Source organism: Oryctolagus cuniculus, chromosome 18 (genome assembly GCF_051225735.1).
Source record: "Oryctolagus cuniculus isolate XC-2025 breed Fujian yellow rabbit chromosome 18, ASM5122573v1, whole genome shotgun sequence".
Taxonomy (NCBI): Eukaryota; Metazoa; Chordata; class Mammalia; order Lagomorpha; family Leporidae; genus Oryctolagus; species Oryctolagus cuniculus.
The window spans coordinates 78,107,849-78,124,979 of NC_142884.1; the positions used below are offsets into that span (position 1 = coordinate 78,107,849).

A 17,131-nucleotide genomic window follows, 5' to 3' on the forward strand; every position below is an offset into this window, starting at 1 on the left:
AGAGGCGGGGTTGCCTTGGCAACGGTAACCAGGGAGAGAGGCTTGCTCAGGCTGGGCCGCCTCCCTGGGCTGGCACAGCCACCGCAGGCCTGGCTTCCAACACACCGTGCCAGGGGCTTTCTTCCATGGATTCCAGCAGTCCCGGCACCCCCGGGCCCCAGCGTAGTGGGCTGGCCGGAGTCAGGGGCGCGAGTGTGACTCCAGGGTGCCTGACTGGCCAGCAGGCAACGCTGCACACTGGGACGTGGGCTGCAGGACGTTCCATCTCCCAGGCCCGGAGGATAAGGGCAGAGTGTGGGCGGGGCCACACCGGGGCGGCTGACGCGAGGGGCTGCCCCGGGCCTCTGGCCTCTGTGTCCTCACAGCCCCTCCCTCCGCGTGAGGCTGCCTCTGCGTCCCAGCCCCCACCCCTTATTTTAGAGAGAGAGAAGCAGAGGGACCACGCTCTGCCAGCCCCCGGTTCACACCCCAGTGCCTGGGGCCGAAGCTGTGAGCTCTCCCACATGGGGGGCAGGGCAGCTCCTGAACCACCTGCGTCTCCCGGTGTGCGTTGGCAGGCAGCCGGCGTCGGGGTCGGAGCCAGGACTCACAGCCAGGCTCTCCAGGGCGGGATGCAGGCGTCTTGGCTGCGAGGCCAAGCCCCACCCCCGACTCCCCTGTGCCACAAGGGGCACCACGCAGTGGGTCAGCGCGACTCGTTCTGATGTGACGGCCTGGCGCACACCCCAGCTCCAGCAAGGTCACAGGCACCAGGGGCCCCAACATGGGTGTTTCAGGGCCATGGTTCACATGTGTGTTTCAGGGCCATGGTTCACATGTGTGTTTAGGGGGATGTGGTTCACATGTGTGTGTTTCAGGGGCCATGGTTCACGTGTATTTTTAGGGGCCATGGTTCACGTGTGTGTTTCAGGGCCATGGTTCACGAATGTGTTTAGGGGGCCATGGTTCACATGTGTGTTTCAGGGGCCATGGTTTACATGTGTGTTTCAGGGCCATGGTTCACATGTGTGTTTCGAGCACCATGGTTCACATGTGTGTTTGGGGGGCCATGGTTCACATGTGTGTTTAGGGGGATGTGGTTCACATGTGTGTTTGGGGGGATGTGGTTCACATGTGTGTTTCAGGGCCATGGTTCACGTGTGTGTGTTTAGGGGCCATGGTTCACATGTGTGTTTAGGGGCCATGGGTCACATGTGTGTTTCGGGGGTCATGGTTCAATACGCAGCGCACATGAGACATATAACACGTAACACACATGTACGTTGAAATGCTTAAAATTCTTCCCAGGAGTGTAAAAGAAAAAAAAATTTTAAAAAAAAGACTGACTGACTTTTTTTTTTTTTTTTTTTTTTGACAGGCAGAGTGGACAGTGAGAGAGAGAGACAGAGAGAAAGGTCTTCCTTTTGCCGTTGGTTCACCCTCCAATGGCCGCCGCGGCCAGCGCTGCGACTGGCGCACCGCGCTGATCCGATGGCAGGAGCCAGGAGCCAGGTGCTTTTCCTGGTCTCCCATGGGGTGCAGGGCCCAAGTACTTGGGCCATCCTCCACTGCACTCCCTGGCCACAGCAGAGAGCTGGCCTGGAAGAGGGGCAACTGGGACAGAATCCGGTGCCCCGACCGGGACTAGAACCCGGTGTGCCGGCGCCGCAAGGCAGAGGATTAGCCTAGTGAGCCACGGCGCCGGCCTGACTGACTTATTGAAATCAGAGTTACAGAGTGAGGGGGAGAGAGGGGCCTTGATCCGCTGGTTCACTCCCCAGACGGCCACGACAGTCAGAGCCGGGCCAGGCCGAAGCCAGGAGCCAGGAGCACACACCTCACGCACACACCACACACACCTCACACACCACACACATGCACTCCCTCGTGGGTCGGGGGCCCAGCACTGGGGCCAGCACTGCTGTTCTCCCAGGGGCATTAGCAGGGAGCTGGGTCAGAAGAGGAGCAGCCGGGACTGGAACCGGCGCCCACGTGGGATGCTGGCGTCACAGGCAGCAGCCTCACCCACGGTGCCACGGCACCAGCCCCAGGAAGCGGGTCTTTACAACAAGCAGAGGCTTCCTTGCTTAGGGTGGCCGCCACTGGGCTGCCCGCTGTGTCCCTGGGGCCGTGACCCTGGCCCACTGCTCACCCTGGACGTGAGGCTGGCGAACCCTCTGCCTCCCCGCAGCCTCCATGTTCTCATCTGTGCAATGGGCTCCTGCCCCGGACGTCAGCTGGTGGCTCCGTCCCTCCGTGTGCTGCCCTGACTGGCGTCTGGCTCCTGGGAGACGCTCCCTGCAGCTCTGCAGTCCCTCTGTCCCTGGCCCTGTGCGGCTCACAGCCCTGGAGACGCGGGGGACAAGAAGGGGCGGTCCCAGTGCCAGGGGAGGTAGGGGGATGGCTCTCCTGCTGAGGGCCCCCACTGGACCCAGAGGCCGTGAGAGGGTGGGGCTGTCTTGTGCAGGGGTGGAGAAATCAATCAGTGGGGACCTCTGGCCCACCCAGGCTGCAGGCCACACCCCGGGCCCGGGCCAGTGGCTCCACCTCTCTGGCCTCAGTGGGACCTGCAGACCTCACAGGGCTGTGGGCGCACCAGGCAGGAGTGAGTGTGCAGCCCTGAGCACGGCGGGTGCACCTGCAGGGCCTCGGGGGGGGAGGGGGTCCTGATGGGGAGAGAGAAGGAGCAGTCATGTGACATCCAGACGTGTGCAGACACAACACATCACACACACATCACACGCACATATACACACACCACACAGATACACACACCACACAGATACACACACCACACAGATACACATCACACACACATACACCACACACATCAACGCACATATACACGCACCATATATACACACATGACACACACCACACAGATACACACCACACACATCACACGCACATATACACATACCACACATGTATACACACAACACACAACACACATCACACACATACACACACCACACACACATCACACGCACATATACACACACCACACATATACACACGACACATCACACACACATATACACACCACACATATATACACACATACACCACACACACTCACCACACACATATACACACACGACACACACATACCATGCACATGTACACCACACACACACATCATGCACACATCACACACCACACACATCACACGCACATACACACCACACATATATACACACATAACACACCACACAGATACACCACACACATGCACATATATACACATGACACACTCACCACACACACATACACACACGACACACACATACCATGCACATGTACACCACACACACACATCATGCACACATCACACACACACACACACACACCACACACACCCCACCCCACCCCCGCCCAGAAGAGAGCAGCAGACGCTGGTTTCTGGGCGCCCAGCAGAGCCCAGGACGTCTGATTCGGTCCCTGTCCTGGGGCAGGCCCCGGGCTCCTCTCCGTCCTCGTCCTCTGCAGGCAGTGCCCTGAGGCTGCCGGGCCGGGCCGGGGAGGGGAGGGCCCTGCGCTCGCTCGGGGAGTCCCCCTGCCGTTGCTCCCCTCCGAGTCCAGGGCCCTCTGCCAGGGGAGCCCGGGGACGCCGGAGCCGGAGGGGGTCTGTGGCGGCATCTCGAGGGCTCCGGGGCTGGGCCTGAGCCCTGGGAGGAGACGGGTGACCCGGGCACCGTGAGACTGGGGGAGGGGGGTGTGGATTCGGGGAGCGAAGAGAGCCAGAAGCAGCCCTGAGGTGGGGAGGGGCCATGCTGTAGGTGATCCGCCTGTGTGCCGAGTCAGCGCCCGTCCTGAGGTGGGGGTGGTCCCTGTACTGCAGTCAGAGGCGGGACAGGAAGTGGGGGTGCACCGCGCCGCCATGGAGGACGGGACCCCCCAACAAGTGCACCCCCTGAGGCTGCCCCCCTGTGAGCACGGACGGTGGGGGGGGGGTACAGGCGGAGCCGAGGCTGCCAAGCTCCTGGCGACCGGCTCGTCCTGCAGAGCAGGCCCTGGGCGTGTCGCCCACAGGAGGCCCTGGCCCCTCGGCCTCTGCCCCGTGGCGGCTGCGTCCCGTGGGCCTCCCTGCGGCTCCTCCGAGGACTCCAGTCAGCAGGGCCCAGCCCCGCAATGGGCAGAGGAGGACGGGGGAGCCGGCCAGGGTCTCCACCACTGAAGTACAGTCCTGTGGGGTGGGCGTGGCTGGGGCTGCCCAGGGCGTGTCTGTGGGGTGGGCGGGGCTGGGGGCTGCCCAGGGCGTGTCTGTGGGGTGGGCGGGGCTGGGGCTGCCCAGGGCGTGTCTGTGGGGTGGGCGGGGCTGGGGGCTGCCCAGGGAGTGTCTGTGGGGTGGGCGGGGCTGGGGCTGCCCAGGGCGTGTCTGTGGGGTGGGCGGGGCTGGGGGCTGCCCAGGGCGTGTCTGTGGGGTGGGCGGGGCTGGGGGCTGCCCAGGGCGTGTCTGTGGGGTGGGCGGGGCTGGGGGCTGCCCAGGGCGTGTCTGTGGGGTGGGCGGGGCTGGGGCTGCCCAGGGCGTGTCTGTGGGGTGGGCGGGGCTGGGGGCTGCCCAGGGCGTGTCTGGGCAGGGACTCAGTGTGGCCTGGGTGGGAGTTTGTGCTCCCCCTGTAACCCCACCCCCAGCCACCCAGCTGCCTGTGCCCACCTGAGGGCAGCGCTCAGGACAGCCAGCACACAGCGCCACAGTCGGCGGCTCAGGGCAGCCAGCCTGGTTCTGGGGTCGGCGTCCTCGCATGGGTCTCACCAGGGTGGAACGAGGTGCGGACGCGGCCGGCGCCTCCTGCAGGTTCTGGGGAAACGTCCTCCCCTTCACCTGTGCAGCTTCCGACCCAACACCCGCCCCCTCCCCCTCCCCGGACCCTGTGAGATGCGGGCGCTCGGTCCCGCCCAGACCTGCCCATCAAAACCCTGGTGGGGATGGGCCCGGCCACCTGGGCGCAGCACCTTGCAGGGGGTCCGGCTCATGCCTGGGTTGGGTGGCTGGCTCTGCCGTGCTGGCGTGGTGATGCCGGCCCAGCCGCCCGCCCGGGCCATCTCGGGGCTCTTGGCCTGGGGTTTCCCGGGCTCCCGCCGCGGCTGTCTCTCTCGCCGTGTGTTTGCGGCCGTGTAGTGTGGCTGGTGCCTCCTCTCTGGCACGCTGGGTGCCCGGAATACGACTCACAGACCCCTCGGGGAAGGGGCCAGAGAACCCACTCCTGAGCAGAGTTGTCGGGGTGTGGGGCCTTCTGGGGACCCAGGATCTCCGGGTCTGGGGGCAGGGTGGGGGCTATTCTCAGACCGCAGTGACCTGTGCATGGCCGATTCAGATTGCATAAGCTAAGTGCATCCCACCAGCCCCTCGACCTGCTGTCTGGAACCTTCTCCATGGCCCTCTGCGGGGACCCCGGCCGCCCGCTGATGCAAGTAGCCCCTGGACAGTGGGTCGTACCTGGCCTTGGACTCCCTTCCTCCCCCCAGCCCCGGCCCCTGCACGGCAGTGGCCGCCTCTCCTCCCTGGGTTGCTGAGCCCGCCATGGAAGCCGGCCAGCGGGCGCCCGGCTGTGTGCAGGTGCCACCCGCCCATCACGGAGGCCAGACCCTCCGCAGGGGTGAGGCAGAGCCGCGAGGACCCTGTGGAGGGCCTCAGCCTCAGCCTGGAGAACTCCCTGTCACGTGCTGGGCGGCTCCTGTTCCGCTGCAAGCACTCGTCGGGGTTTATCTTATTTCAGGGCTGGTGCGCGTGCCATTTTATACGTGCGTGAACATCCACACGCAAACGCGCGCGTGCCACTTTCATGCGTGCGTGAACATCCACACGCAAACGCGCGCGTGCCACTTTTATACGTGCGTGAACATCCACACGCAAACGCACGCGCGCCAGCGGGAGTGAACGCGGCGCGGCGGTGCTGTACTGAGCAGGGGCGTGGGCGCCCGGCAGGCCCGTGTGTGCTCGCGCCTGCTGCTCTGGTCCAGGTCCAACACTCGTGAGAAGTCGCCCGACACGGGGTCAGGTCCACACAGGTGTCTCCAGGGTGCGGGTTCAGCGTCAGGCTGGGGGGCCGTCCACAAGCTCGCGGGTGGGACCCCTGGCCACGCCCCAGCCCGGGCTCTGAGACGGCGAGACCCAGGCCTGGTCAGGTGGCTTTGTCCGTCACTGTGGCCATGAAGGTGGGCCCGGCACGTGCTGTCCAGCGGGAACCGTGGCCGCTTAGCTCAGGCTGACCGGCTGAGCCCCGCCCAGCAGCCCCTCCTCAGGGAACCCATCGCCGCGGCCCCACCCTCCCTGCCCAGAAGTGGCCAGGCAGAGGGCTCGGGGCAAACTCGGGGGCCTGTGTTGCAAACACTCTGTCCGTCCTGGGCCAGGCCGTCTTACATGTGTCCACACGGACAGGAGGGAGCTGGAAGGGACATGCGTGTTCACCACGTGCCCTAGGACACGCATGTGCTTCACGGTGACTGGGGGGGACGTGGGCCGAGTTCTGGGTCCATGCTGGTACTGACCACGGTGCCGTGAGGCAGGCACTGTGCACCCCGCACCTGGGCGCCACCTGTGTTCAGAGCCCAGTGTGGGGCTGGGGGCGTTTGGGAAGATGCCCGGGGCACCCAAGCCCCTCCCCAGGGGACCCGAGACAGCTTGGCGGGGTCTGTGCTGGGGCAGGCGGCCTCCCGGGTGCCTGCATGGGGGGGGGGACAGCCCCTGCGGTCCCCTGCTGGTGTGCCGGCCCGGGGCGCCCCTGCCCTGGGCTCACGCAGGCACCCAGGCAGCCCCTGCCCTGCCCTGCCGGGCCCTGCTCTGTCCCCACCACCGCCAGCTGCGCCCCGGGTGGTCAGACCGCGGCTCCCCTCCTCCGGGAGGAGCTCACGCCACCTCTCTGACCGACCACCACGGGGGGGGGAGGGGGGGCGTCCCGGGGGAGCTGCAGGCCGGGAGGCGCCGGCTGCCTGGGGGCTTGTGGGCGGGGCCTGCGGCGCGCGGAGTCTGGTGCTGGTCGCCGCTGTGCTCATGGGTTAGGCCCCCACACGCTGCCTCTGCTGTGACTGTGGCCACCAGGCTCCGAGGAATCTTCCAGAAGGAATGTTCCGTTTTACACGGCGTGGGGCGGGGCCGCAGCCGTGCTGGTGGCAGCTCTTTTTCCAGTTTTCAGGAAGTTGTGTGAAGGGCAGAATTTTCTCGGGATCAGCGCGCACCAGGGGCCTGGAGCAGGAGGTGTGTGTGGCGACACCTGGTGGGGAACCTGGGAACTGCAGGGGCATCCTGGGACAGGCGTTCAGGCTGTGGTTAACGGGACTGTGTGTGTGTGTGTGTGTGTGTGTGAGTGTGTGTGTGTGGGGGGGCACGGGTTTAGTTTTCCAGGTAAAAGTGAGCACCGTGGGATTTAAATACAGGAGACTCCCGAGCAGCTTGGGGGTCTCACTCTAACTCGCGGCCTCAAGTAACTGCCCCTGCGGGAGACGGAGGGCCGGGCGGCCTGGTCGTGTGTCCCCGGGGTTCACGGCTGAGACTCCCGCGTGCCGGGGCCTTTGGGGGGTGCTTGAGCTGTGAGATGGTCGGGGGGATGCAGCCAGGAGCCATGACCAGAGTGCGTCCCCCAGACCTGCCGCTGGTGCCCTGGCCCCAGCCCGCCAGCTCCAGTCCCACTGCCCGTAGCCACCGGCCGTGGTGTTTTGCTGCAGTAGCCAAGCAGACTTTGCCAGGGTAGGCACTCTGCCTCAGCTTTCCCGGCGTCGGGACAGCGGTGCCCACGGCCCCTGCACGGCCGCGTGGAGCCAGCGTGGCAGCCCTGCCCCCACCTCCGCCACCTGCTGGGGACGGCACAGGAGAAGCAGGAAGGCAGTGCGTCCCCTCCCGGCTCGCCCAGCAGGGGACAGCCCGCTGGCCCTGCCCCGGGGCCGGGGCGCTCACACAGCGTGGTCTGGGCTCCCGGAGCACGCGTGTGGGCTGTCGGCTCGAGAACAGACATGGTCCACACGGGCAGGTGCCGTTTGCTGGAAGCACGGAACGAGAAGAGGCAGGGGGCGGGACACGCGCGGGCGCCTGCCTCCGGTCTCAGCCCAGCCCTCCCCCAGGCTGCTCTCAGACCCCAGCCCGTGGCTTCCTGCTGCCCTCACCACTGCCCCTCCCCCCAGGACCTCCCACTCCCGGGCCAAGGCCGAGGCGGCCCTCACAGCGGCTCAGAAGGCCCAGGAGGAAGCACGGATCGCCAGGATCACTGCCAAAGAGTTCTCCCCCTCCTTCCAGCACCGGGAGAACGGTGAGTCTGGGGTCCCCGGGGCGGGGCGGGGCGGGGGGGAGGTGGGTCCTGGGCCAGACCTGTCCACGCTGGGCCCTGCGCCCTGACCTGGGCTCAGACCTGTCCACGCCGGGCCCTGCGCCCTGACCTGGGCTCAGACCTGTCCACACTGGGCCCTGTGCCCTGACCTGGGCTCAGACCTGTCCATGCCGGGCCCTGCGCTCTGACCTGGGCTCAGACCTGTCCACGCCGGGCCCTGCGCCCTGACCTGGGCTCAGACCTGTCCACGCCGGGCCCTGGGCTCTGACCTGGGCTCAGACCTGTCCACGCAGGGCCCTGCGCCCTGACCTGGGCTCAGACCTGTCCACGCCGGGCCCTGCGCCCTGACCTGGGCTCAAGCCTGTCCACGCCGGGCCCTGGGCTCAGGCCTGTCCACACTGGGCCCTGCACCCTGACCTGGGCTCAGACCTGTCCACGCCGGGCCCTGGGCTCAGACCTGTCCACGCCAGGCCCTGGGCTCAGGCCTGTCCGCCATGGCTGGCTGGGTGCAGACAGCGGGACTCTGCCCCAGGAAGGGGGGTGACTGTGTGGGGCCCTCTACATGCATCTCCTTCCGACACGCATGTTGGCCTGTGTGTGGCTGCGTGTCCCTGCGTGCACAGGAGTGTCTGTGTGTGGCTTTCCTGCTGTCACCAACGTGAACACGCACTTGCTGGGCACGTGTGCATCTCCCGCCACCTTTCCCTGGTGTTCTAGAATGTTCTGTGACAGTGCACAGCCTGCACGCTTCCCCGGTGTTCTAGAATGCTCTGTGACAGTCCCCAGGGCTGTTCTGGAGTGTTCTATGACAGTGCTGCGTGTTTCCCTGGAGACGATGGATTTCCGCGGCAGCCGGAGCCTGTGTGGACTGAGGAGTGGAGTCTGCCCTTCCATTTCCTCCGCCCCAGCCCGTGTGCAAACGTGAAGTGGACACGTGGGCAGTGGCTGCACGGTGGACACAGCCCTTGTGCCGTGGGTCTGGAAGGACCTGGAACACCGGGCGGGGAACGAGGCTCACGAGTGCCGTGTGCTTCCTGCTGGGCGCCAGGGCCCACGAGCCGACCGCTTGACCCTGGGGGCGGCAGCACAGCCCGCCCCGCCTCCCCAGTCTCTCCCTGCCTCCGCCCCCCTCACCTGCACTCCCAGGCAGTGGCGGTGCCAGGTAAGCGTGCCGAGGCCCCGGGGTTGGCACCTGCCGCCTGTAGTGATGTCACAGCCCGAGCACACCCAGGCCCGCAGCCCCGGCCTCGGGGAGGCGGCCAGGAGCCAAGCCTGGGGGAGGGGGGAGTGGCCGACTGCCCGCTGCCCTCTGTTTCTGGCACAGGCTCGGACGGCGGCTGTAGTTCCTGGCTCCAGATCTCACCTTCGCTGGCTGAGGGCGCTGTTTGGGGAGCCTGCTGCCCCCCGGGTGTGGGCAGGGTGGGCTCTGTGAGACTGTGGGCACGCTGGAGAGGCCTTGGCTGTCGGGCCAGGGTCAGCTGTGCACTTCCCAGCGTCCTTGTCCTCTCGTGTCACCCTTCTCAGGCCACAGCAGGCTGAGGTGTCCAAGCTGCTGGGCACTGGGGCCGGCGTCTCCTCCTCCCCGGAGACCTCGCCTGTCTCCTGGGAACCGGCAGGCCAGATGCACTGTGCCGCGGGCACAAGGAGGCAGGGGCGGCCCTGCCACTGTCTGCCGACTCCTGCACCTGCTGCAGATGGCCGTGTGCCACGGGGGGACCAGGGAAGGAGCCAGCGTGGTGCCGGGTGCCTCCCACCAGGCCGGCCACACGCAGTGGGTGGGGGTCACTCAGGCAGCCACGGACGGCGCCCACTGCCTGCTCAGAGCCTCTGTGCTCCGGGTCTCTAGCAGAAGGGAGGGCGCTGGCCATGGTCCTGCCCTCCACTCCCCTGCGTGCTGAACGGTGGCCCCAAGAGGCGACCACGGGGCCTCCGAGCATGGCCTGGTCTGGGAACACAGTCCACACAGACGAGCTCGTCCTGGGCCAGGGGAACCCCAGGTCCAAGGACAGCCCTGAGACGGGAGAGGAGGCGCCGACGCTGGGACGAGACCCGGGGAGAGGCTCAAACGCCCCGGAAGGCACCGGCCCTGCTGGCGCCCGGTCCCCGAGCCGGGAGAAGGACTGAAGGGGCCCAGTGCGGGGTGGCAGCGGCCCCAGGACACTCCGGCCCTGGCGACCGAGAGCCAAGACCCTGCGGTCAGACGCCGCCCAGGCCAGGGCTCCAGTTCCCTGGCCAAGGCCTCCTGGCGGAGCCGCTTCTGGACTCTGGACCCCGTGGCAGAGGTGGGGCTGCAGTGCCCAGACCTTGTGGGCTTAGTGAGTGCATGGGCTGCACCCCCTGGCCGCAGCACCCGGCTCCTGTGTGCTCCCCCAGGGACGTGCAGTCGTGCGGCGTGGGCCCTGGTGTTGGGCTTGCTCTGGGATTTGTCTCCCAACATCAGGGCACTTCCTGTTTGCACCTGCAGTGTGTTAGAGGCGCCGGGAGTGTGCAGACAACGGCTGTGTGGGCGAGGGGGACATGGGTGTTCCCATCGTGGCCGGGCCTCGTGGGCAGATACCAAAGCAGGGGGCAGGGCTTGCCCAAGGCCTTGGACACCACGAGGTGGAGTTGATTTAAAATGAGGCCGAGCCCCGAGCCTGTGCTACCCCTGCTGCGAAGGAGTTGCAGCTGGGAGGGGCTGGTCGCCTCCAGTGTCCGGGCAGGACCCGTGGTGGCCTCTGGGACACCGATGTTGCCTGCGGTCATTGGCTCGGGGCAGGGGAGGCAGAACCCAGCGTCCACCCGCCCCCCGGAGCTCGCGAGGCTGGGCTGAGCAGCTGTGGTCCAGGACTTGGGCCAGAGCGGGCGCTGGAACGGAGCCGCCTCACACGCTGGCACGGGTGCTTCCGGGAGCCCTGCGTGCTCTGGGGGCTAATTTTAGCTGACAGCCACCTCCTGCTGTGGTGGTGCTGACGGGGTGCCAGCTTCCCTCCTGGGTGGGGGGCTGCTGGGCCAGCCTCATGGGAAAGGCCACGGGGCCACCTCGAGGGTCGAGTCCTGGCTGGCCCAGCCCCTGGTCAAGGGCAGGAGTGCCGGCCCTGGGGAGCGCAGGCCCAGCCGAGGGTGCAGAGGTGACGGGGCTCAGGGGTGCCTGGTCTCAGCACAGCTCCGCCGGGACCCTGCCTGGCCTGTTCCCTCTGCAGCAGTGCGTGACAGCCTAGCGTGCACCCCTGCCCTGGAATGAGACCTCTCCCCACGTCGCCTGGCCACATGCGGTGCGCGCTTGCAGGGACCTGCCCGCCTGCCCGAGCCCGGCACCATGGCTGCAGCCCAGCCCCGCTCGCTGCTGCACATCTAAACCCCTAGAGACGGCACCGGGCGGCTGAGCTGTGTGGACATGGCTGTCACTTTATAACCGCTGGCCCAGCCGGCTGGAGGGCAGCCATGTCCCTGATGCCGCCTCTCCTGCCGCAGGCAGAGGCTCGGTGCAACCCGGCAGAGCAGCCAGGTGCCTGGTGGCCGGGGCCGGGGCCCTCTGAGCATTGCAGCCCGGGCAGGGTGGGGGGCGTCCCCCGGCTGAGCCTGGGGGTGCACTTGGAGACAAAGGTGTAGGGATGAGAAAGGCCGCGTTCTCGTGTTCCTCCCACTGCGTCCAGCCTGGGCCCGCTGGTCAGTGGACATGGAACCTGCCCTTCGGGGGTGGGGGTGCGCCCCTCTTGCCCAGGCTCGGGGAGCTGCAGGGGAGTCGCAGCAGCTGGGCCCTGCCATCCAGGCCTTGGGGGTCCTCAGGGCGCTGACTGCTGCTCCCACCCCCCAGGAGCCCCCTGACCCTGCCAAGCGGGGAGCCACGGCCCCAGGAAGAGGCACGGCTGGGCTGCCTCTGGGTCCCGGTGGGCAGACGGGGTGACCCCTCTGCGATGCGGCTTGGCCTCCCCAGTCGGGGGACGCTTCGTCAACCCAGGAGGGCCCTGCTGGTCAGGGCTGGGGTGCACGCGGGGCCACCCAGCCAGGCCAGGCCAGGCCAGCGTCCTAAGACTCCCATCCGCCCCTGCAGCCCAAGGGCCCGGGCTGGGAGCTGCCGCCCGCTGCTCTCCATCCTCCAGGCGCCCATGGGCGGGGGCCGTGCCACGGCCTCTGCTGCGCGGGAACGAGGCCCAGCCTGGCGCCCCGGGTAACCGCGCTCTGCTTCTTCCCTCACCAAGGGCTGGAGTGCCAGCGACCCAAGCATCAGCTCTCCTGCGAGGAGGACATCGAGGTGCTGTCGGCCGGGGCGCCCCTGCAGCAGGAGAGCCCCGGGCTGTACCGCAAGGGCACCACCCCTTCCGACCTGACCCCGGACGACAGCCCCCTGCAGAGCTTCCCCGCCAGCCCCGCGGCCACCCCGCCCCCGGCCCCCGCCTCCAGGAACAAGGTGGCCCACTTCTCCCGGCAGGTGTCGGTGGACGAGGAGCGAGGCGGGGACATCCAGGTGCTCCTGGAGGGCCGGGGAGGGGACTACGCCCGCGGCGGCTGGGGCGAGGAGAAGGCCGGGGGCCCCCGGGGCGTGCGCGGCGGCGCCCTCCGCAGCAGCCAGCCCGCCGAGGACCTGCGCGCCCGGGGCTCGGGCCACAGGCAGCCCGGGAACCCCAAGCCCCGGGAGCGGCGGACGGAGTCCCCCCCCACGTTCTCGTGGACGCCCCACAGCGCGGGGGGCGGCAAGCTGCTGGAGCGGGACGAGGAGCGGCTGAGCAACTACAAGCTGGAGATGAGGCCGCTGCTGAGGATGCAGGCCCCGCCCCAGAGACGACGCTGCGGCCGGGGCGCCGCCGGGGAGCCCCGCCCCGACGACCGGGGCTTCGGGGTGCAGAGGCTGCGGCCCAAGCCCCAGAACAAAGAGAGCCTGAGGCCGGCCTCCGCCGCGGAGCCCACGGTGCAGAAACTGGAGAGCCTGCGGCTGGGCGCCCGGGCCGAGCCCCGGCTGCTGCGCTGGGACCTGACCTTCTCGCCGCCCCAGAAGTCCCTGCCTGTGGCGCTGGAGTCCGACGAGGAGAACGGGGACGAGCTCAAGTCCAGCGCGGTGAGCGGGCGGCCCTGGGCCCTGGGCTTTCTGCGCGTTCCCTGAGGCTGCCGCGTGCCCCTGCTGGGGGGGGGGGGCAGGCACAGGGCTTCGGGCGCCCCCTAAGGGAGAACGGCATCATGGGAGCCCACCAGCTGCTCCTGGTCAGCAGGTGCTGACCGCCCAGGGAGCATCCCTGCTCTGCAGGGGGATGGCCGAGGACGAGGGCTTGTGCTCGGGCAGGGCCCCTCACCGTCTAGCGGTGTCACCCTGTGGCAGGCGCCCATTGGGCCGATGTGGGTCCTACCTGTGGCCTAAGGGAGCAGCGGTTTCCCCTGGCCCGCCCAGCAGGGGCCCAGCTCCTGCCTGAGGCCACGGTGACCTGCAGCCCGAGATCAGCCCTGAGGCCGGCTTGCTTGTACAGCTTTGTTTTGCCCGCCACGGTCGTGGGCGGCTGTGTGGACGCGGCACGGCGTGTGGGGCTATTTCAGGTGCACGGGGTGATGGGCAGGCGTGCAGGTTCTATATTTAGCTGAGCCGTGCTGGTGACTGGTGTGTGAGCGCGGGGACAAGCTCCAGACCGGGTGGGGGTCCCAGGAAGCGCTCTAGCTGGGGCTGCTGATGGAGACCCTCCTCCGACCCCAGGGAAGCCAGCCAGGCTCTGAGTGGCCAGCCCCAGCCTAGGGCCAGGATGCCATGCTGGGGTGCGGTTTTTGGTTTTCTTTTCTTGTTGTTCAGACTACGATTCTGAGTGTCGCGTGAGCTTTCAGGGTGAGGCCGGGGCAGGGTCTCGTCCCACCTGTTGGGCCCGAGGGGAGATGGGGTACAAGAGCCAGTGGCCTCCGGTGCTGTCCCAGACGCTGGGCTGCGGGAGGGGAAGGGGCTGCTGTGTCCGTGGTGGGAGGGGCGCCGAGGCTCAGGGGGCTTCCTGGGCCACCGTGCAGCCTGCTGCAGGCACTGGTGGTCCCACGGCACGCTCGGGGTGCAGGACTGAGGCTCTCACGGGGTCCTGGACGCCCTGGGTGTGGCGTATGTGGGGCGAGTGTGTAGTGCCGTGTAGACAGTGTGCGTGTGGAGGTATCCAGTGGCGGGTCACGGCCTAGCGGGTGTGCAGGTAGTGCTGGAGGCTGCTAGGAGACCCCGGCCAGGTGGGCAGTGCCGGCGGGCAGCCAGGGACTGGTGCTTGTGGCCGGCTGGTCACGGGCAGCAGCTGGGCTGTGCTGGCTGCCCCTGGGGAGGACAGGGTTGGGCTGCAGCCGAGTGGAACCGCGGCACAGGGCTCTGTCCAGTCGCCACAGCACCATCGGCAGGGGCACACCTTGGTGCCCACGTCCCTCCCTGGTCCTCGACCCCAGCTGGATGGGCTCAGGGCAGCTGCAGCGCAGTGCCCAGGGCCTGGGTAGGACGTGGCCGCCGAGGTGTCCTCCCCTGCGAGCAGGCCCCGGCCGTCTCTAGTCGGACTTGTTGCTGAGCAAGCCTTGTTCTCCCTCGAGTCTCTCAGGTGAGGCTGGGCCGACAGCCGATGGAGTGGCCCAGGCTGCAAGCCGGAGGGGGCGTGTGGTGGTCAGACTGAGGTGTGAGGGCAGGAGCCAGGCAGCCTGGGCAGAGTCCTGCAGGTTGCATGAGCTCAGACCTGTCTCCAAGCCCCATCCCGCACCGCAGGCCGTGCTCACGGGACCGTTTGGTTCACGCCTGAGATGCTGTGACGGTGCCACGGCACTCATCAGTGCCACGCTGAAAACGCCCGTGGACAGGGCAGGGTGGAGGACAGCGCGGGACGGGATCCCAGCACCCCCAGGCTCTCTGGGGACGTGAGCGGGAGGCGGGCACGGGCCTGCTTGCTCAGGGCTCGCCGGGGCCCACCGAAGCCCAGCAGGCCCCGTCTTTCTCGGAGCACCTGCTGGGTTAGGGGAGGTAACGCGCAGACCCACAATGCACCAGTCTGAGTGCCGGTCCGCAAGCTCTGCTGCTCCTTTATTCTGGGAACCCCCCTCCCACAGGTTCCCCTCCCCCAGCTGCCCTGACCACTTTGGCCTCTGGGTCGGCCTGCTCTGGACGGGTCATCAGCAGCAACAGTCCCTGAGCGTTGTGTGGCAGGAGCGCCGCTGTGGGGTCCAGCATCCCCCGCCTGAGTGCTTGGGCCCGGCTCTGCGGGCGCCGGGTGGGGTGCAGGATGACAGGGCGACTCCTGTCCTAGGGAGCTGCCTCCCTGGAAGACTGCAGCCACCGGGAGCTCCCGGGAGCCAAGGACCCGCCCCTTCCTGCAGAGTGGGTCCAGGCCTCACACCCTGGGGGCTCCTGGGCCCCCGTCATGTTCTGAACCTGCAGAGGGGCCAGACTTGGGGTGTAAAGGAGCCTCCCCAAAACCAGTCTGTGATGATGGGCTGGGGGACAGTCCACACAGCGGCTGCTTTCCCGGTCAGCCTGTGGCCAACCAGGGCAGCTGTGGGGACAGCAGGACGGGACTGTGTCCTGGGCAGGGCTGTGGTGGACGCACCACACCTGGTGCTGCGGCGTCACCGTCCTGTTCCCGAGGTCCAGCCAGAGCAGCCTCACGGCTGGGGCAGTCGGCCGCCAGGTGTGGTCTGCAGGCTCACCACAGCCGGGCGATAGCCAGCATGAGGAGTCGGGACCCTGACAGCCCAGCCGTGGGTGCCAGCAGACTAGATGGTGGGGGGAGAGGCACCAGCAGGAGGCCCGGCCGCAGCCATGCGGCAAGGGGAGTCTGCTCCAGGGACCCCGGCTACCCCGCGGGGCGCCACCTGCACGGCGGGGGTGGGCACAGTCACTGCTCTCTCTTCCCAGTTTGGTCCTGGGGAAGTGGGTGGGGGACGCCGTGGAGGCCCCCACTCATCGCCCCTTCCGCTGCAGGGCTCGGCGCCTGTCCTCGTGGCCATGGTGATCTTGCTCAACATCGGAGTCGCCATCCTGTTCATCAACTTCTTCATCTGAGGAGACCGCCGCGGCCAGGAGCCGGCCCCCCGCCGCCCGGGACGGCCCGCGGCCAGGACTGGGATTACTCACAGTTTGCCTTCTTCCCTGGGTGAGGTGTTAGATTTTAGCCAGGAGCCTTTGCCTAACACGGCGCCGTGCGGCGTGGCAGAGGCCGGCGCGCCAGCCTCCCACGTGGGGAGAGAAGGGCCCGGCCCCCAGCGGCGCGAGAGGCCGAGAGTCCCTGGCTCTGTTCTTCCCGGCCGGAGGCGGGCAGCAGGGTGTCCCAGCCCAGGCCTCGTCCGACTCTCAGTCCGCTGCGTCAGGAAGGGGAGCGAGCCCGCCTTCTCCCCTCGGCACTGCCCCTCGGCCCTCCTCGGAGCCGCCTCCCCACTCGGAGTCTTAAGCAAAGCCCTCGTCTCCCCACCGTCCACCGCCCTCGCCGCCCGCCCCTCCCCGCACCGCCGCCGCGCCTGGGCGCTGACGCCGAGGGGCTGCCGGGCACAGAGCCCACTGCGCTGCGGCCGGCGTGACAGCGCGTGGGCCCTGTGCTCCGTGTGCCGGACGTGTCCCGATGCCCGGTTACTGACCTCCACGGGTTCTCACCTGTCTGTTCTGTGCCTGCCTCGACCCCCCCGACAGATATGCATTGTGCCCCTGCTGCTCACAGAGGGTCTGGCCCAGGACGGCCCGAGACGCTGTTGCATATCAAGCCCTCCCCGGTGTACGGCGTTAGCTCGTTCAGTCCCTCGGAAACAGGTCCCCGTGTCTGCCTTCTCTGCAGGGCTGTCCCTCCAGCACACGAGAGACCGGGGTGGGGCGCGCCTGGGTGCCGCGGCCCTCGTCCCTGTCAGGGCCGTGTGCGCGCCCGCCTGGGGGCCCTGGAGCCCTCCCGCCTCACGGACTCGGCCTTGCTTTGCTTATGTTTAGCTGTTTCTCTGCTCCC

General features: G+C 67.8%; 1 protein-coding gene across 1 annotated transcript in view; it reads left to right on the plus strand.

The window, feature by feature from the left end:
• JPH3 (junctophilin 3) overlaps window positions 1-16,628 on the plus strand; it is a 57,504-nt gene extending 40,876 nt beyond the window's left edge. Inside the window, exons 3-5 of the mRNA XM_070061888.2 lie at window positions 8,098-8,222; window positions 12,422-13,275; window positions 16,126-16,628. Coding sequence (XP_069917989.2) covers window positions 8,098-8,222; window positions 12,422-13,275; window positions 16,126-16,206 — 1,060 coding nt within the window. The 3' untranslated portion in view covers window positions 16,207-16,628. The remainder of the gene's footprint in view (window positions 1-8,097; window positions 8,223-12,421; window positions 13,276-16,125) is intronic.
• The last annotated feature ends 503 nt before the right edge of the window (window positions 16,629-17,131 follow it).